At 45.7% G+C, this 21069-nt stretch overlaps 1 protein-coding gene across 3 annotated transcripts in view; it reads right to left on the reverse strand.

The window, feature by feature from the left end:
* Positions 1-309: 309 nt before the first annotated feature.
* The window catches only part of ARID3B (AT-rich interaction domain 3B), a 32875-nt gene continuing 12115 nt past the window's right edge, over positions 310-21069 (reverse strand). For 2 of the 3 annotated variants that reach the window (XM_075713803.1, XM_009482666.2), the window contains 7 exons: positions 20208-20279; positions 18541-18613; positions 6424-6607; positions 4927-5186; positions 4446-4703; positions 1479-1580; positions 310-733 (listed from right to left, as the gene is read on the reverse strand). In XM_075713803.1, coding sequence (XP_075569918.1) covers positions 579-733; positions 1479-1580; positions 4446-4703; positions 4927-5186; positions 6424-6607; positions 18541-18613; positions 20208-20279 — 1104 coding nt within the window. In that variant the 3' untranslated portion in view covers positions 310-578. The remainder of the gene's footprint in view (positions 734-1478; positions 1581-4445; positions 4704-4926; positions 5187-6423; positions 6608-18540; positions 18614-20207; positions 20280-21069) is intronic. The other variant, XM_075713802.1, reaches the window with a different exon arrangement.

Below are 21069 nucleotides of genomic sequence, written 5' to 3' on the forward strand. Positions count from 1 at the left end.
GAAAAGCGAGGAAGCTTGCCTGCTCTGCAGCCACATGGCCTTCTGCAGCACAAGCCACAGGAGGACAGGGGCAAGGCACCCCGCCGGCTCTTAGGATTGTCAATACATGGGGTTGTTTTGTGGGAAGAGTCCTTGTGGCTACTGGTTCAAGGAGAACCAAGTTTCCCTGCCCCAACTCCAGCTCTTGCCACCTGCCTTGGTGACGTCTCAGCCATCTCTCAACCCGTGGCTCCTAGAGACGATCCCTGATTGAAAAACGCCAGGTGTGCCCCCCCCCCCTCCATGTCCCACCCAACAGGAACACAGCAAACCCTGGGAGGAGGAGGAAGAAAACAAAAAGCAAAAGGGAGGAAGAAAGGGGAGAACAAAGAAAAAGGCTGGACAAACAGACGATGAAGAAAAACTTGCTGGCATGGAAAGGTTTCAGCATCATCATCATCTTGCCATTGGCCAACCACAAAAGCAGGTTCCTTGAGATGAGGTAATCTGTGCGACTCCTTCCTGGCTCGCTCCCTGCTGAGAGCAGAGAGGAAGAGCTGCCGGAGGCCAGTGTGAGAGACAGCAGGCTTGGCCGTCCATCAGAGAGACCAGCTGGTGGAGGGCTCTGCACTGGGGGTTCCCCGGGATGAGGTAGGGCTGGGAGAGCAGTGGGAGCTGCTGCTGCTGCTGCAGGAACTTTGGGTGCTGGAGCCTGCAATGAGATGGACGACTGGCTTCTGGGCAAAGAGCACTCCTGCAAGGCAGAGAGAAGGTAAAGAGAAGGTTTACTGGGGTGGCATGGCTGAGGAGGATAGGGTACAGAGCAAAGGGCAGTCTATCCAACCCCAAAGATCTCATCCCAACAGAAAGAGGCTCAGTTCAAGACAAGCAGGCTTGGAGACAGATCAGAGGGTCAATGGTGACCAGGATATAAGAAGGGATCCCCCAGGACTTGTTCTGGTGGCCTCTGTCACAGGGATGTTGTGCTTACAGAAGACAAAGATCCCAAATGGCTTTAACGCTTTTGGGAGGAGAGAAGCACCTTTCATTGCACTGCAGTGCCAGGCCTCCCACTTGGGCTTTGTCGAAGGATGCATGTGTGTGACCTGCAGAAGTGAAACGGCTTGAGCAGAGTATAGGGAACAAAAATTCCTGCTTCCCAAAGATGCATGAGGAAAAGCTGAGTAAAGCCGCCCCTCAGCGGGAGAAGAGGGGATAATACTCCTTCCCACTAACACTTCCATAGAAGTCCCTTCCCTTAGATTTTAAAAGTACTAACAACCACCACCACTACAAAAGGAAAGGACATTAAACTTGACTGCTTAGGACCAAAAAAAAGAGAAAAGAAACCATCTCCTACTGAACTTTGTAAGCCAGACAGGTTGTGTGTGTTGTGCTTTGACAAAGACCAGCCCCTCGGAGCACACCACCGTCTCCATGTTCTACTCTGCACCACCAGCCTGGCTGTCTACCCATCCCCAGGAGCGGTTCTTTCTCACCAGCATAAATTGTGCCGTTAATCTCCACCGACATGTTAATACTCCCAATGCCGTTAGGTGACAAATTCAGTGCTGCTGCTGTTGCCGAGTCCGGTTTATCTTCTTTCAGGAAAGAAGAGATGCAGAGTTAGAGAGTAACTATCCTGTTTCCCGCGCTATCCAGAGATGATCAAAGGTGTACACAGCCCTCCTTTTGTCTCCTCTTTGGTGAGAAAATCCCCACGCAACGTCTGCTTCCGGTCCTATTATAAGTCTACAAAGGTGTTTACATGCTTCGGTGTGAACTGAGTATGGGCTGGGATCCCACCGGCATTTGCAAGTATCTCCCCAACTTGCACACTGGAGGGTCAAATTAACATCGCCTCCAAGGAAAAAGCTGCCAGCACGTGAGACGACCATATATAAATTGGCTGGATTGTGGCTGTGCTTGCAGCAGACTTGGAGCACATGCAGAGTCCTCTCCCCTTTTGCTGAGAGGTGGCAGTTTCTGGAGGAGCTGGTGCAACTCCCCGTGCAGGGCTCAGACTGCAGCAGCTCCAGCGGCCGCTGGAGGGAGAGGACTACCCACAGCACCGAGGACTCAAATGCAGGAACACTACGCTTGGCTGCCCCTACAGCGCATGTGAAATCTGTTTTTTTTCTGTGTCCTCAGCCTGGAGGGTCCTTTCTGAGCCGTGAAGGGCAGCTCTGAAAGTGCCAGTGCAGCGCAGGGGTTCAATTTGCACTGATGTTTAAGGGGAGCTGAACATCAAACTCTCCCAGACACTTCTGAACCTCCCAACTTAAGCAACCCCTAACTGTGAGCCTGGGTTGTAGGATTGCTTCTCTGTGCTCATGAATGCGTGCTTACAGTTTGCACAACTGTATCATGGTTACCGGCCCATCCGATGTTGGTTTTGGGGCATTGAGCTATTAAAACAGAGAGAGATTTTGCAGTCTGCTCAGGCTCTGACATTGCAGATAAAATGCATGTTTTTAGCTCCTTTCAAGTCTGCTGGGACAGCCAAGTCCACTGTCCCTGTAAGGAATGCTAAAGACATTGTTAACATTTAACCTAAATGTTGCTATCAAGCTATGATAAGCTCATGTGGTGCTTTTCAAAAGACCTCTCAGAGCACTTCACAAAGCACAATATTATTTTTATTTTGCAATTGGGAAAATTAGGACATGAAAGACAGGACAGACTTGTCCACAGTCAACTAACAAAGGTGGAAATACTATAATTGAATTTTCAGGGCTCAGCCCTCAGCCTGTTACTATTTGTAGAGACTAAAATTGTTCCTAGCATTTTGATTTAGGAAGTTCAGGGTGTAAAGAAAAAAATAAAGTGAGATGAGAGGGAATGAACATTACTTGATAAAATTTGTATTCCCTTTTACTCACTGTTTTTGTTTTTATGTAAACGTGAAATTTAGGCAGATGCATAGCTGTCAGGAACTGTGATGCAAAATCCCAATCCCATTTAACTCCGCAGCAAGCTGCTACTGCTTCAAAGAGGAACCTGCTCTGACCCTTTGCCATACATATTTCTGGCAAAGCATCTCAATAAACCATTTACCAGCATTGCTACCAAAGGCCTCAAGAACAACTCTTCCCTTTCTTCTAAGCTGTGCCAAACTTGCCTGGCCTTGTGCCTACATCCAAATGTACAATTAATAGGGGGTCCGAGACCTTTAATTTTAATGGATCAAAAGGTTTGGAGGAAGCAGCTGTTGGGACTGAAATTTTCTGAGGCTCTGCTGTCCAGTGAAGTGCAGCCCCCAGGACAGGTAAGGGAGCCACGGCACTTAATCAGCTTTTGAAGCCACTATATAACAGTATTGGTTCTGACAACGTGACCTTTACAGGGTGACTCCCCTTTTACAAAGCATTTCAGGAGTGCATTTCCCAGGCCATGAATGCTGCTTATACATGACCTTCTAACCCAGCCTTGCCAGGAGTTCTTTGCCTGGAGGCTGTGCATAGGGTTGCAGCAGATGTTGGTAGACATCACCTGACTTGCTAAAAGCCCTGGCATGTGCAGGGCCCCCTGCAGATACACAGGTCTTTGTGGCCTCCTCATCACACCTGACAAAGGATTCCTAAAAGCTGGGCATCTCTCTCCCTGTCTCCTGCAGTCTGCTACCCATATGGAAAAAGCTGTTACCTCTACAATCAAGTAAAAGGGTTCGTGACCAGGAAAGGACAGAAAATCATTTTCTGCAGCACAATGCTGGCATGAGGCTCAGATGAGAGCAGGGCAGGGGAAAGCTGAGCATCTGGCACATGACGGGCTTCCCCTCCAGAAGTCATCTTACTGACTGCAGAATCTCAGGACTGCCTTTGGCTAGGCTAAACCATGCTCTTAGATCTGAAGTTTATACCAGGTATTAAACATGAGGGGGTCAGATACGTGGCCCAAAGCAACTTCAGCCAACCCATATACCTCCCACAAAGCTTCCTTCTTGCATACTTACAGCATGCAACAGAGCACTGCTGTAAGGACAACTGAGCTAGCATCAACTGAAACTGGTAATTCCCCACAGTGCAAGTTCTGTGGTGACATAACAGCTTGAGTCCTGAAGCAATCTCACTGTGATCAACACAGGAGGACATAAGCTCAGAGTGAGGGTCATCTTGTATGGGTCAAGTGGGTTTTATCAACTTAGATGCAGAGCCTTCTGAACACAGCTAGGGTGCTTCTGAAGCCAGGCTAGATTCAGACAATGCTGGATTATGCGTCAACAAGAATAGAAGAAAACAGCCACAGTGAGTAAAACCTAACAAAGCATTGCTACAGTTTAGCTTTGCTAAACTTGTGCTCCATTTTGTGCTCCATTTTAACAGCTTCTTGACAGTGACCTCTGCCTGGCACCCAGAGAGATAATCAAGCCTGTGTAAAGAGGTGTTTGACATTCTAGATTGGGAGCAGTTTGCTCCCTGCTGCAGTCTGCAAAGACCTTTTGTGTATCTAGAAGTGCTGCTTACCCTTGCCATTGATTTTGATCTTCATGGGGATCTGCCGTGCCATGCTGAACAGGTTGCGCTGAAGAGCCTGCTGGACAAGCCGCTGCTCCTCCTCTGTCATCCGCGAGACCTTCTTCTCTGGAGGCTCTCCTGACTCCAGTCTCTCCCTCAGCTGCTCTAGGGTGGCTGTTCTTGCTGCTGCAGTTGTGGGCTGGCTAGCCAAGGTCACTGGCACAGCAATACGATTTGGCATAGACACAGTCAAGGGCACACCGTCACCTAGAAAAGGAAAGGGTCACTAGTCCCTCCCACAGCCCCTTCTAAAGCGAGCATGCAAAGGTTTAAACTGCAGGCAGAATATTCTGCAAACCCTGAACCACCCAAGTCACACTACTCTCAAATCCAAAGTAGTCTGGGTGGACAAGATTGAAAATAACTGTGTTTCAGTGCCTGCACCTCTTAACCCAGCCACCCTCTTTGCTGCGAGTAAAAAGTAGCTGACCTTTTCTGACAGCTGCTGCTGGAGACACCCGAGGATTGCTGGTCCCACTGCCTGGCGCAACACCGATGATGGGGAAGCGGATCTTTGGGGGCGACAGGAGGGAAGGAGGCCCTGTGGTGGTGGGCGAGTAGCTGAACAAAGAGGAGCTGTAGCTGGGCCGCCTGCCTTCCCGCCTGTTGCCATCGATTGCAGCCTGAAGCTCAGCAGGAGAACTGAGGGATTTCTTCTCACATTCGTAGGCATATAGGTACTTCATATACCTGGGAAAGAGGTGAGCACAGGGAAACTCAAATAGGTTTCTCAACAGAACATGACATTATAGGCTACAGCAACAAGCACTGCATTCAGGAAGACGTTCAGACTGAGGTCCTCTGCAGATCTGGAGTCTTTGCATATCATGACCCCTGCTGCACTTGGTTTGATAAGCATTGAGCAATTTGGGTGTGAGGCACAGCTCTCAAACTTTGAGTTTACTCAGTGTTTATAGGGAAGCACATAGTTACATACTACCACACCCACAAGGGCAGAAAAGAATCATTCAGAATTCCTTTACAACTGAGATACCATCTAAAATTATAAGAATTAAGATCTTGGACCGTAACACTTAATGCAAGGAAGGAAGTTTGAGGAATCACCTTTGTCCAAGTCATTTGTATGGGGCAGCACCAACCCTTACCGCTTCTGCTCAATTCTGGCATGCATGTTTGCAAGAGACAGCCTTTTTGTACCAAAGGCTGTAGAAATGGCAAGGAGCTTCCCACTCTGGGACTCAGGGGTTCTAATAACTTCAAAAAAACCTGAGTCTGCATAAGAGCTGGGTGTGGATTCCTAGAGCCCACCCTTCCATGCTCGAGTCACTAAAGCACAGCTTCGCCCTGTTGCTTAAATTTTACAGTAGAATTACTTTCACCATTCTTTTTCCCCTGCTTATTCTACTTTTTTTCCCCGTTTTTCTTTTTTCTTGCATAATCAGTGTGAGGTACTTCAGGTCAGAAAAGCAATCCTCACAGTAAGTAGGTACTAAAGGCAAGTTTCCACAACTTAGTGGTGATAACAGACATTAAATGATCAAGTTTATGCTTGATGCCTACAAATCAGGAGGTCTCCCTCCCTCCTTGCTGTGCCAAGTGCTCCTCAGAGACAGAGCAAGACCCTCCTTACCCCGAGGACTTTAAGCTCTGAAGAGGCAAGAAAGGAACAGGATGGAGGGAGGCGCAGCACACAGTGAACAAGGTGATGGCATATTAGTGCTGGGATTGTAGGGGTGGAAGGGGAATGAGTTCACGAAGAATCACTGCTAAGAAAAACAAGAGGAGAAGGAACAGAAAAGAAAAACTACAAGCCTTGGGTGAGAGGGATAAATAAAGCAATTTATCAACTCCTTCCTGGCCACAGAATAGAATTTAGTCTTTCAATTTTTCCATCCCAGTCCCTGCTTTGCACTCCCCAGTCCCCACTCTGTGTTCACATCCATGCTGTTAGACCTTCTGGACTTACTGGGTTCGAAGTGTGAACGCGGCACTGGTGATGGAGGTGGGCAGATTAAGGCCTTTGGTAATCTCTCGCCAGATCTTCTTGTTGATGATTTCCACCAGCCCTCCTTTCTCTGTCACCAGCTTGTAGAGCATGTAGAGATCCAGGATCTGCTTTGCCATGATGGGGATCCGATTGATGGGAGTTCCTGCAGGGAAACAGCAGGGAAGGAAACATGGAGTCAGAGAGAAAATGAGGCCAAGAAAACCGGCAGGTTAGGGCTATCGATCTTCTTTCTAATCGGAAATTCAGGCAACTCTATTTGTAGCCTGACTTGAGGCCTCTTGATGGGTGAGTAAATGAGCCAGAGAAGTGTAGCTACACGGCATGTCCTTTTCATGAAAAATCCTTTCCTGTAGGCAAGAGCAATTATCAAATAATAACCTGCAGCTAAGAGCAACTTCTAAAATAGAAAGAAGGGAAGTAGGGACTCTTCAATCCTAGGGGAGAGGGAGCAGCACAGAGGAATCATTTTTTATGAGCTCCCAGGGCAATCTCAGATAAAAATCTGTATTGCTTGTGCTCAGGAAGGGGCTGAGCAGCCAGGCAACTCGAGCTACTTGTACATTGGGATTCGGCTCCCTCAATCCCCAGGATTTGCTATCCTGTATTGCTTGGGAACAGCAACAGAAAAGGGTGCGTGACACTCGAGAGCATCTCCCTCCCCCATATACATTTACCTCTGTCCTCCCTCACAAGCACATGCATAATGTTTTGCTACAGCTTCTGCTCTCACAAAGCATTTTCACCCTCCTATTCCTTTCCCCTGAACATGCTCCCAAATGACACACCAATGAAGCCACATGTGTACCGTGGTAGGAACTGCAACCCAGCTGCTGGAGCAGTGACTTCTTGTGAGAAAGCTAGAGAAATCATGTTAATGGTGGAGGTGAACAAGCAGTGTAACAGGGCATCAGCATGCCTGATTGCAGACACCACAAAGCCAGGCATCCTCACGGCTGCTGTGAAGCACCAGGCATCCTAGCGCTTTTTGGAACCCAAAACAAGGTCCTGCTCTATCCTTGCAAGGAGAGACAGGGCAGACAGGGAAACAGCTCTATCCTTCCTGTTCAGTTTTGTCATGTTGTGGGTTAACACAGGTAAGAAAATCTGATTTTAAACCTGATACTGCCCTTTTAGCAGCACCTTAAAGTGATAAAGTGTGCAGGGTTTGAAAAGGTCAAACTAATGAGATTTAGGCAAGGAAAGGAAGAGGGGGAAAAATGCTGATGTAGCAAACCTTTTATTTTGCATAGGAAATACTGTCCTGGATCAAAGAGCCGTCCATCTGAGGTCAGTATCCTGTCTACCACAATGGTCAGCACCAGCCTTTACAGGAAAGCCTGCGAAGCGCTGTAATGGACAATTATGGAACACCCAACCCACAGGGGAGACTTCTGCCACTGCTCATCAGCCAGCGATTCGGTTAATGCCCCGAAGCAGAGCAGTTTATGGCCCTTATAAATGGGTTTTATTCTGTTTAGTGAAAAGGAGTTCAGCTCAGCTCCGCAGATGTCCTCATTATACATGTAAGTGTAATTTTTTTTTTCCTCTTTTCTTTTTGAAGACTGTTATGCATTAGCTCATGGTACCAATTCCCACAGGTTAATGAGATGTTGGATAGAAAAAGTAAACTTGTTTGGCTTTGAAAGGGCTGCCTTCAGTTTCACCAAGTTACTAACTCTTAAACTGTAAGAAAACATAAAGAGCAACCTGATCAGGCTTGGTCTGCATGCTCTGTCATTTATATCTATCATATCCTCTTCTCCTTGCCTTGTCTAAACAACCCCTTCCCTGTCCACAACAGAAAAGTCCACAAAGCAGTAATTTCACTAACTGCATCAGATCCTCTTCCTGCATTTCAGAGACGACAGTTCCCTCAGGGAGCAGAGATAGAGACGTTTCCAAACAGTTTAAACACACTGTGGCTCCATCCATCCCAGCCAGCCGCCCCAAGCCAGGAGATGGTCCCTCCCAAAAAGGCCAGCCTGTCTAAATGCAATCCTTGGTTCTTCCTCAGCCACCATTTTGTCTCGGTGCGTTACTGCCAAGTTTAAGCGCACACTAACAGCATTATTTCAGACACACAGAGGGCTGGGAGTGATCATGTTACCAGCCTTAAGTTATCATTCATCAGCTGAGCCACAGTAACCAGAGTCACACCCAGCCCACTCCAAATGAAAAGCAGGGAAATACTTATCTCTCAGGACTCTAGGAAGAGCAAGGGCTGTTTTTTTCCACCCCAAAATGCCCCTTCACTAACAGTTCAGCATTTCTGCCCCAGCAACAAGGAAAGCCAGGGCATCCGAAGGGGCACTGTGCTGCCAGCAAAGCCTTTGCTCCACTGGGGCAGGATCATGACCCTCTCCCTGACTCCTCCAGCAACCCCATGCGGCCCAAACCCACCCACTTCTCCCCAATCCAATTTAGGGAATGGCATTAACTTGTCCAGAAGGGACTTTCATCCAGCTCTGCTTGGACAGTGACCAGATGGGGAGTGAAAGGGAAGGGTCATGGGTAAGGCTCCTCAGGCAAACAAGCCGCTAATACAGAAGCGTAAGGAAGTATGTACTCTTTAATATACTGCATTTATCCTAAACACAGTTTTACTCGTCTCTAGATTCTCCCATCTCAGCATTTGAAAAGGTATACAAGTGTATTTATCCAAATGCTCCTGTGAAAGGGATAAACATTATCTACATCAGTAAGAAATAAAGGCTTAAATATATTTCCAGAGAGCTGACTCATAGCTGGAGTAGAAACAGCAATCAGGTCTGACCTCCCCACCTCATGTTACTACCCCTTTGACACCATCCCTTCCTGAAGTTTGGTTTTTAAACCAGACCCACAGACCAAAGTACCCTGAAATTTAGTTAGTAGCTTTATAAACTAAGCTAAAACCTATAACTATTTTTTTTCCCCTGTGAAGTTTCATTATGCAGGCTGAGAAATTCTATAGCAGGGACAAAACTACTTCCATCCTTCTGCCACTTCAGCATGGAGATGCAATCATTTCCCTCCCATGCTTTCTCATAGTATGACTCAAAGTAGTATCTCCCAGAGCTAGCAAAGGGTGATTTGGGTTTTGGACCTGGTAAATTAACTGTATGTAATCTTCACCAAGCGAGCTGGGGCTCTGCATGTTTCATAGGATCTGACTGCAAAAGAGCTGAGAAGCACAGAAAGACTGCTCTCACAGCCCTCTCCTCCCCCAGCCCCTCTCTGAGGAAAGGCGAGGCGATAAAGTCTTTATTGGAAACCCCCAGCGCTCGAACAGGAAGGGCTGAAAAACGAGTATCATGGGACGATTGGATGCTGAAGCCGAGCGGATCCTTTCACAGGCGGCTGCAAGGCTTGTCAGGGGCCATGATGGATTACTGTCATCTGGCAGCATCAGGATTAATGATCCTGAGGTCAGAGGGGAGAATTCCAGAGGGAAAGGTCAGCAGCCAGGGGCACAGCATAAGACTTGTTGCCTTTTGATGGCAAACTCATTTTACTGTACTTTCAAGCCTCTCTATTCTGCCGGCTCTCAGAAGCGCTGTACACTGTGCTTGCAGAGGCAGAAGTCTTGCCTGACTCAAGAAGAGGGCAAGGAAGATTATTTGCTCCTCACCTAGTTTTCTTGGTAAATTACTTTTTTTCCTTTTAGTATAACCCCAGCTACACAAGAACAGGGCATTCCTGCAAGGAATCAGCCAAAGGACGGGGACAAGGAGTCTGTTTCCACTGGAAAAGGGATGATGCACAGTTTATGAGCATGGGAGACATCAGGAAGACAAACTAGGGCAGGCAAACTCCTGCTACTGAAGACCCAAGGATGGGCGTACAGCCTAAGGGTAAGAGGCTGTAAGACTGCAGACAACCTACCTCCCCCTTTGCTAACTAGAAGGGCTGTGAATAGGAAAGAAAGCCCAAGAATAACACTGGAAGGTGAAGAAGGAATCATCCCATAGCCATGGGCTCCTGGTTTTCTGAAGGGAAAGAGAGCTGTAACTAACATTAACTGTAATTCAGAGTTTCCTTGGAGGAAGCCTCACTGTAGCTATAAACATCTCTGTCCTTCAAGGGGAATAAGCAGACCCCTCTGCCTAGCTGTTTCATCCCATTCAAAAGTCTCTTCTGTTTCAGGCAGACATAACAGAAGCCTAAAGGGCTTATAAGGATAGGCTTGAATGTCCCTTATGCTGGAAAGGCAGAAGGAGCAACTGTTTGATTTGCATCCTTCAAGAGCTCTTTAAGAAGGGTCTGAGGAAGCTGTAAACCCCAGATAATCTGTGAATGACTTTTCACATCTATTGGCAATGAACCAGTATCTGGGGGTGCTGGCTGAGCCATTGGCACACACAGGCTGCGCTCCCGTGACAGCCACTCGCTCAGTGCTGGGGCTCAACCTTCCTGATTGTTGAAAGGCACCTAAGCTTTGGACTGTCATCTTTACCCACCCAAGCATGCTGCCCAAGGTGGGTTTTTTCCCGCTCTTCATTGTATCTTAGCCAGACTTCAGTTTTACACCTAATTCTGTAGACTGATGTTAAACAAAGAAAACTGCCCCTAAGACTGTTCTTAACCAAATCGTAGGAAGTAAGTCCCCTCTCATTTTGCAGGGATGCGCTTGGCTTTGCGAGTCCTTCACAATGGGGATCCCCTGCCAAGAGCCACTCTGTCCTCTCCTCATGCTGAGCCATGCCCACTGCAGGGAGTTCCCCACCATCAAGCAGCCTAAGCCATGACTTGTCCTGCATGCAAGAGACAAAGAGCAGTTAATTATAGCCAGCCTGGAGCACTACTTTTTCAATCACCTCACATTTTTTCCCTATCCAATTTACTTTTAGAAGCGTCCACTTTTTAGTAAGGAACAAAGGAGGTGAGAATCCCAAACATTTATTCTGCAGATCAACATTCAAAGTACAATAAAGCACACTCTGGAGTGAAATATAGGCATAGACGGGGCATTTTTAAGCCACAACCTGTACAGGTAAGACAAGAGCTGCTCTTCCCAGCTTCCACTCTAAATACATTCAGAAGAGAAACAAGATCAGACAGCCAAAAGGAAGAGGTTTTCCCCAGGAGACTGGGAAAGTCCACAGTGATTTAAAATAATTTTGAATCAAGTCTTGAAGAGACCTTCATGCTTCTTTGAACGGAGACAGTAATTACTTGGTATGAATGATCTCCCCACTCTCCCAGGCTAAACAGAGGTAAAAATCAGTTCAACAGCAAATCAGCAGTGTAGGATAGGAGGAAATCAACTTGAACCCTGCAGTGTCTCAGTTTCCGTCTTGCTTGAATTCCTCTCCCAGGGCAAACGCTGGCTGGCTTCATGCAAAGCTGCCCCAGCTCTTGGCATAAAAGTTGTATTTGTTGATTTGGTTTGAATCTGTCCCAAGCACTCAATGTTAAAATAAAAAGCAAAGGTATACAGAAGGGAAACAACCTCTCCCCAATTCCTCCCTGCCTGTGCCATGGCTGATCTAATCTCTCCCTATGCATGGCATTTCCACAGCAGGCATTCTCACCTCCCAACGGGAACGTCACCACCTGATCCGCAAGCCTGCAGACCATTAGACACTCCTATCAAAGCAAGAGCCAGGATAGAGGGTAATTAATCATGCTCTATTTGACAGGAGGCCTACTTCTTATCTGCACCCCTTGAAACACCATCAGTTTCTGCTTACCTCCTCAGTAAGTTAGGCTGACAGCAGCCCCTTATCAGATTTCGGCTGCTGAACTGGACGCAGCCTAACTGGCATCCAGTGCCACGCTCATATTAGCCAAGGCTCCAGCCACATTAACCTTCCCACACAGGGTGCTCCTCCATCCCCAAAACAGAGATCCCATGGAGATTTGCTCTCTTTACCCAGCTCAACTACAGTCCAACTGTTCAGCTGCTACTGACACAGCTGGGTCCAATATATTTGCTATTACAAATTTCTTCACCAGATGTTGAACCACCATGCAACTGGTGGTGGGTTTCCATATATATGACCTTTGAACCAAATGGACAAACTTCTTCTCTAGGCAAAGAGAGGTACAAATAGAGAAGGCAATACAGATAAATAGGGGCAGCTGGGAAAAATAAAGGTTGGTCAGGCAGGCCACACAGAGTCAAGAACTGGAGCATCTTCATGCCAAACAAGTTCCACCTTCTTCCACCCACCTGGATATCTACAGGGTCATCTCTTCAGTGTTGAGCCACCTCCACTGCTTCAGTGCAGCAGTTCATTAATCATTTGAAAAACATGCTGTTAAAATTTAGGGGGGAAGGCCAAGAACACCCATAGCAAAGAGGAAGTACCAATATAAGGAAGAGCTTGAGATGACCAGGATTTGAGACACAAACATCCAGTCTTTGAGATGCCAGAGAAACATGTGACAATTTATCTTCAGGGGAAGTGAGGAAAAAACCCCCCTTTGACTCCATCACTCAATTCTGTACACCCAGCAAGAAGCACCTGGGATTCAGAGTTACTCAGCTGGCAATCACTAGAGCAGACTGGTATCAGATGAGTAAGCTACAGAAAGGTTCATGCAAAGCAACAACAGCCAATCACTTCAAATTAATTTCTTTTGTACCCTGTCCAGTGCCAACTCAGTTCATAACAAAACATTTAAGCTACTCAAACATTGTTCATGCTGGCTAAATTTAAAACAAATCTCCTGTATGGCAGAACCAACTAAACTCCTAATACTGTTTTCCCGTTAATTACAACTGCAGCTTCCAATATGATTTTTCTCTGGAGCTAAAGCAATATTCACTCTAAACCACCATTTTTTAGCTGCTTAAAACCAAGGGATATTAATTATTGAACTGTACTGGGTATTTTCCCAGAAAAGATTTTTTTTTTTTTAAGATATTTCCAAAGGGAAACTTCCAGGCTTTTTCCAAATTAAAGAAAAAATTCTCATGTCTCTGTCTTCAATGAATGTATTGACATATGAAAAACAGAAAGGGGAGAAAGTTTGGTTTCTATGGGAAGGACCTGTTGATAACTACTTTAAGTTATTGCAATTTGCAAATTTTGCAAATTGGCCCAGGTAAACTCCCCCAAAATATCAACGTATGTATCTGGTGGAGACTTTTAGTCACCTGGCACCTAAGGTTGATGAGCAAGACATTCCCTGAAAAAGTTTTCTGGATGCTACAGAGAACCCTACCTCAGGTACAGGACTATGCATCCCCAGAGGAGCTGGATTCAAATTGTTTGAAGATCCCAAGCATTTTGCTTTGCACCTGTTTTTATCCTAGCATCACAAAAGTGTTTAAGTACATGGAGTAGTCTGTTCCCTGTTCTGAAAGGCTCAAACAACTTAATACAGAGGAATGTAAACCAGAATGCCAGTTCCCTCTACAACGAAAGGAAAAGTCATTCTTTCCATTCTTTCTAACAATATAAAAGTAAAAACCTACAATATTTCACTGATTCCCACTGCTTACCACTTGCACATGACACTAGTCACCATTTTTCCTGTTCTAAATCAGAACAGTTGACCAAAGCAGTTCTTTAAAGGAGGTGCAGGAAGCAGAGATTTAGCTGTGTACAAATTTGAGGGTCTAATGGGGAATAGGACTTTGCCTGGTTGATTTGGACCATCCAGAAGAGACCTCTGCAGTGCCTTGAGTGAGAATTTTCCACTGCAGAACATCATCAGCTATTTATGGAAGCATTTGCTGTGGCTCAGCATTAAGCAGGTAGCATGAGCAAAGGATGCTGAGAAATTATGTCTATTGATGTCTCAGAGAACTAACATTGCTTAATTCAGATTCAAAAATATCTCCAGAGGATCAAAAGAAGAAACCTGCAAAATTGAATCAGTAGAAGAATGAAGCATATTCCCTGGACAAACATTTCATAAACACCACTTTGCCTATAGATAAACGAATCCATCAGTAAATGCTTTTGTCAATACCCTGGATTTGTTGTATTTCCACATCTAAAATGTGCAGACAGAGCATACAACAGCAGGAAAACATTAAAACCACACGGTCAGACTTACAAAGCCCCTTCTATGTATATACACATAAAAACCAGAATGGTCAAGCCATCTGGGAAAACCAAGGTCATGCAGAAACCTTGAACAAAATTAGTAGAGCTGTACAATTGGAGACGTTTTATGAGGTCTTCACAAAGGCAGTACTTAAAATGAACAAAACAGCTTCCCTTGAAAGGGAGCCTTTCCTAATACACCATAGCATGCAGTTAGATCTCTTCCCCATCAAACCTTTTCTCAAGAGGAATTGTCTTGCACGAACACTGCTGATCCATCCAGAGGACGAAACAGTCCCTCTACTCCAACTTTCTCCTGACTAGCACTACTGGAATACAATAAACTCAATTACTGGTGGCTGCCTTGGTGGCTATAAGAGTCATGCCACTAACAGTCCTTCACTGTCTGGGGACAAAAAGCATGCTGTGCTTCCTAGCACATGCTACAGTGCTAACACCTACATTTTTCTACTGCTCATCATACCTATGCCTTCTATCACACACAAAAATGATGGAGACAAAATTTAGCTTCAGGGTATGTTCACAGCGTGAGAAGGACCTGAAAAGAAGTGGAAGATGTCGTCATCTCTGAGTCTGATGTGAGTAAATTAACTTGCCCATCTGGCCACATACATTTGTGTAATAAAATTATTTTCAGTAATACAAAAGATGGGGGAACACAAGATTACCTCGAGCTATTGTAATGGATGCAGCTCTAGCCTGGGCCCTTAGCAAACTGCTCCTGCCTGCAGTGCCCTCAGTGGCAGGCAGAACAAATCCAGCCTCTATGCCTCCAACGCATCCCACTCCACAGCACACTAGCAAAGAAGCCTCAGCCTGTACCCTTAAAAGATGGCCCTGAACCACAAACTTGCCCATAGAGTGGCTCCTCATGCAGCAGGAGGTTAAAAATACAGCTTCTGAGAAAACAGACCTCAAGACATCAAGGCTCAGCTTGTCACAAGACACCAGATCAGCAATGTAGATGGAGGGAAGCCACTGCTGAAGCTGCTTATCCCTGCTCAGTCTGAGGAAAGACAACCTTTGGTTTGAGACTGTGGAAGAGCTGAGAAAGGGGAAGGTGGAAGTGGTAATACAGCAAGCTAGCATCGTTCCCGCCAAGCTGCATCAGGTCACAGGCCTGGTTTGAAGCTAGTCCTGCACACTAATTGCTCTCATTGGCTGGTCTCCCATCCTCTCCCCATCTGCCCCTTCAATCACAGCCATGGTTGGACCCATTCATCTAAACACATACAAGGAATAAAACATCCAACAAAGGAAGAGTTACAGCCTTCCTCTCATCTCCCTCTTCCATCATTATTGCCACTGAAGGGCCATTTTATCACTTGCAGCTGTGGTCATTCAGTGACAACCTGCTGTGCTCAGAGGCAGATGAGACCTGCACATTTGATCTGCATTAAGCCTGTTTCATGGCTTCACATTTCTAGGTACATTCCTAACAGCAACACCAACAACCAAATCTTTTCATCCCTCCAACTACTCAGTAGCTCCTGTGAAATCCATCATTTATCTTTCACATCAGGCTTTTTTTGGTTCAGCATCAGTTAGCAATCTGTGCCCCAAATCCATCAGCCCCAAACAAGGGCCAGCACTTCTCCAGCTCCTCCTGGACAACAGCAAAATCCCCATCCTTACATCAGCAATGTTTATTAGCAGAGCTGCTTTCCATTCCCTTCAGACACAAGGTGCAAATTAACCAGCTTTTCACACATACAAGCTAAGAAACACAGCACTTTGCTGTCAGGTGCAATGAGCCCTCAGTGGTATCCATCTTTGGGGGACTCTTTCAGAACAAGACAGCTGTTCAGCCTTGTTTGGTTTAGGATGCTCATTTGGCACATAAAGCAAGGGGAGGAGAAATGAAAGCCTGGATGGTATCCTACAGTAACTTTGCTGTAGAAGGTCCCAGATTTTTGAAGATCCCAGAACAGGACACAGTGGGCAAGTAAGTCTATCTGCTCACTAGAAAACCAAAGTCCTGCTGTAGATAGCAGTGGGGAGAACAGGCATGGGAAAAGTGGACAGTACACCTTCTGAAAAACCATGCCAAGTCAAAAGATTCCCTTTGCAGTAAGACACAGCAGCTCAGATTAACAACAAAAGAGAATCTGCCTCCTATAGCTCAACATATGCTGCTCAGTTCTTCTATCAACCTGCAGAAACTTAGCTGCCTAGAGTCCTTCTGCCTATTTCTTTTCGGGGTGCCCAAATATAAAGCAAGCTCACAACTGCCTTGTACCCTGCAATCTAGGCAGTTCCCCAGAGCAGGGCCAAACATTTCTAGCCCGTCTGGCAGAGGGCTGTCAGTTCATGGCATCTCTCCCCCATGGGTGCTGGGCTGTTATATTTAATTTTCAGCCTTCTAGCAAGCTAGAAAACAAGGGAGTCTCCAGAAAACAAATACACTTGGAAATGCCCAGATGATTAAAAGCTGAACTCTTACAGCAACCAGCTGGTGACCAGCTCAGCCCCTGCACCAGGAACATGTCAATTATAAATAATTAAAAGGTAATAGGAAGGAGACACTGTAGTATTAAGCAGATTTCTCTCTAGGTATCTGGAGGTTTCTATTGCTGCCAATCACACCCTTCAGATTATTGTCTTGTCTGTCAGTCATCCCAGCCCTTACATTAACATGAGCTCAGGTTAACATTTGCAAGTAAACTAATTAAGCCCAGTTATGCCTCTGCACACAAAAGCCAAAAATATCAGCAAAACCCAGCTCTAATTTTTAACCAGCTTGGAAGCATAACCTCCGACTACTGGAGAGTGAAAATTCACACAGGTCAGCTGTCAGCTCTAGCCATGCCAGGAAGGACAGACACAGATATGAAGAGCAATTGCAATAGCTGCATTTTGGATAGCCTTTCCTCTGCTTGTTATCTAGTCATCCAGAGGGGGATGCATCTGAAGATGCAGGGTTCAAAAGACAACTGGAAATGAGACTCCAGCTCCAACCCAGCAACTGGATAATTTTCACATATATGAGACTGAGATGTTGTATATTTATACTTTATTAGACTCTCAGGGCACAATATTGCTGGTGACGCTAAGGCAGCCCACCTTCCAAATAAGCACAACCTGGCTTGTTTGGTCCAACACACTCTCAGAGAGCATTATGCCATGAGGGAGCAAAGGCTCCTTTTTATGTCTGTTCTTCACACCTACCTTCAGCAGACTTTTCTGGAAACAATGAAAAGCTGTATAGCACAATTTAACACTTTTTGCCAGAAGCATCTTTGTTGGAAAAGTCTGTCTGGCCTGACATGCTTGAAGAGGAAAAGAGCACCACAAAGGACTTACCACAAATGTAGAGAGATGTATGTTTTGTACAATATTACACATATTTACATTTTTATTATGAATAGTTTGCAATGAGGGAACTGAACTTTGATAACTAGGGGACAGAAAAAGACTTTTGTGACAACCCAGCTGAGCTACTTCACACATGCATCATCACTCCTGTAGCAAGGAGAGATGCAAGCTGCTGACACCACAGGGAGGAATGTGAGAACGTTTCTAAACTGTGCGCTTCTGCGCTCAGTTACACAAAATTACTACACGGAAAGCTGACACATTGTGAATCTACAGGAAAGTGTGGCTTGGTGTCTATTTTCCCAGTCCCCAGATTGCGTGCCACTACTCTGTGCAGACTGTGAAGGCATTCACAGTCAGCTTCCACATGCTATTGAAATCAAACATGAAAAGATGTGTGATCATGCCACCTGAAGGGGATACCAGATAATCCACAGTGGTACTCAGCCTTGTTCAAAAATCCTTGGGGAACCAGGGTCCTTGGGCTCTTCAGTGCATGGACAACTTGAGTACTAGGTAGGAGTGAGGGCAGAAAAATAGTGTCTGTGAAATTAAGTTACAGGGCAGAGGAGTTCTTTCCTACTGAGCTCCGTATCTCCCAAAGTAAATATCTCAAGTCTTACTGCTGCTCTTTCACCAGATCTGCAAGTTCAAGGGCTGTATTTGTTCTTTCAAACTCAGGAGGGAAGAATTCAAACTGCAGCAGCAACCCTCTGCCCCATTTTACCTTATCAAGTTCAAATAAATGCTCACTCACCCCTCTTCTGCATAAAGATGAAGAGGTCATCCAGGAACTCTTTCCGTTCAGGGTCACTATCCAGTTCATAGAGCTGAGGGAAAAAATAAAAATGAAGGCACAATCCACAACGAGACAGATGAAAATAGAATAGTAATAATAGTAGCTTCTTCCAGTGGGTGATCTGGTGTTTGTCCTGGGGGAATGAAAGGCAACCACAGCCAAAGAGGCAAAATGAGGAAGGATTCCTAAGCAATTTGGTGGACAAGGCTGCAGTGATAGTTTGAAGACCCTCATTATGGCTTGCCTTGCTCAGCCCCTCAGTAACTCATCCAGGCACAGTACAGACTGGCACCCTGAAGGGAACAGGATTCAACTCAGTTAACAGCACTGCTACAGAGCAGGGTTTGAAGCCACCTGAAAGCAAAAGGGAGAGAAACGACTTAGGCAAGCTGGAAAGAAAGGTGAGACAACCAAAAGGAAGGTGACAGTGGTCCAGGGCAGATTAGCAGTCTGTACCTTTGAGACACCAGGGATGTAAACGTTTCTGCAGCTTCTCCTAGCCTCATGATTCCCTCCTTCAGGGATTGTCACATAAGTGACAAACTCCAAGTGCCTTGAAGGAGGAGATGAAAGGATAGAGCTTTCCTGTAACTACTAATGCCTGGCAGGAAAGGCTCCTCTAAAATAAGCAAAAGGGCCTTGAAAAATATCAGAAACCAGCCTGGAACCAGTTTGCTGCAGAAATAATTTTACCAAAAGGCTTAAAACCCCAAGCATTTAAAACAAAGTTCCATAGGCAGCTTATTCCAAAGGAGAGGCACTATATGCTAGCGTTATCTGCTGATTTTTCAGAAGGGACAGGCATGAGTGTCATCTTACAACTACCTCTTGAACCAAAAAAAAAAAAAAATCTAATTTTCACCTATCAAGAATCCTGTGAGGCCACAAAGTGACAGGCTGAAAGGCTGAGAGTCAGTCTCTCACTGAGATACAGGAGGATATAGAACAAGACAGAAGACAATGCTGTACATGAAGCAGAATTTAATTCCTTCTCTTGTTTGCATTGAGGAAGAATTCTGCATAGCTCCAGGAATTTTTTCGCTGGTTGTAGCTACTCTTGTGGAGCAGCTCAACAGAAAAGCAAAGATTCACTGGGAAATATGTGTATAGGTGAATATTTGGTATTCATCTAGGCCAAAAGAAGAGGGGCTTTTTGGGTTCATTTCCTGTGAAGCTCTGTGCTTTCTCACACACTGAGCTCTGGGAAGCAGAGTGTATTTGCAAAGCAATTATTGCACCTTTTCAGAAATAGCCAGCTTAGTTTAAAATGAATTCCTCTGGCTGATGTGACACACAGCTGCCACATTCAAATCCATGGGCACAGTGCTAATCAGGTTCAAGAAATGAAACGCTCTTCTCCCAGCTGGAGAAAGTATTGACTAAGATTTTAAATGTCAAAAGTCTGGTTATTAAGACTTAGTTCAAACTATATTCCAGTGACCAAAGGCAACAAAACAGCCCAACAAAATAGCAGGTTTGTAGGCAGGGGGCTGCAGGACAAAGCAGCTTTCTTACAAATTCACTATAGAGGAATAGTGAGGGCTCAGTAGTCACCCTCTGTCACAGATCAGGGGAAGAACTCCCCAAAGTTACCCCTTCCCCAAAATCCCCATGATCAGACTGACCTTGGCAAAGTCTCGTGAAATTTCTCTTCCTCGGCATCCATCACCTTCATCACTCCAGGTCACATTGCCGTTCTAGGGAGAGTGAAATGAAAGGGTGAAAGGATTGCCAAGGAAAGGCTTTGCAGACAATTCCAGAAAGCTTGAGAATGTGCATTTTTGGGCACAAACACGTGCAAAAGCAGCTGCTGGCTTAGACCAAGAAGACTAGAAAGATGGGGGACGTTTGTGCATCTGTCACAGTACACTTTCCTGGAATCTGACACTCACCCCAAAATGGGAAGTGGTATTTCACCTTCCAGGCAACAACTAAAGGTAGGGGAAGTTTTTCAGCTCTAAGATTTTTCCTGCATAAATGTATCTCAAAAAAGTTGTCTTGACACCAGGGAAAACCATTCTAGAGGAAAGTCCTCAACACCTTCAACAACCACCTTCCTTGGCCTGCTGAACAGAAGTATGCTAACCCTGCTGTAGCAGGTGCTTTGCTGTAATGAGGTCCAACACCTAAATACAGAGGTGCTGCTTTTGCTCTCCATGAGCATCGTTTTTACCAAGTGCACATCCTAGAGCCCCTGGTGAAAGGTGCAGGTGTTACCCAGGTATCCTTCCTTTCTGTTCGCCAGGTGACACCCAACTACTCCCCTTCACACTTGGAAATGCCCTTCTGGTTTCCCTTTGCTTGCCTACAAAACCAAAATATGCCAAAGAAAGAGGGAAATAATCGCACTAGAACACTTCTTGCCAACCCAGGACCCTCACTCCTGGCAGCTATAGGATCTGGATTTTCCCCACAGAAATGGAAAGCTCAGCTTTGCTGGATTAAGGTTCATTCTTCTTAAGGCATTAAAAGGATTACTCTAGTTAG

Source organism: Pelecanus crispus, chromosome 7 (assembly GCF_030463565.1).
Source record: "Pelecanus crispus isolate bPelCri1 chromosome 7, bPelCri1.pri, whole genome shotgun sequence".
NCBI classification, from domain to species: domain Eukaryota; kingdom Metazoa; phylum Chordata; class Aves; order Pelecaniformes; family Pelecanidae; genus Pelecanus; species Pelecanus crispus.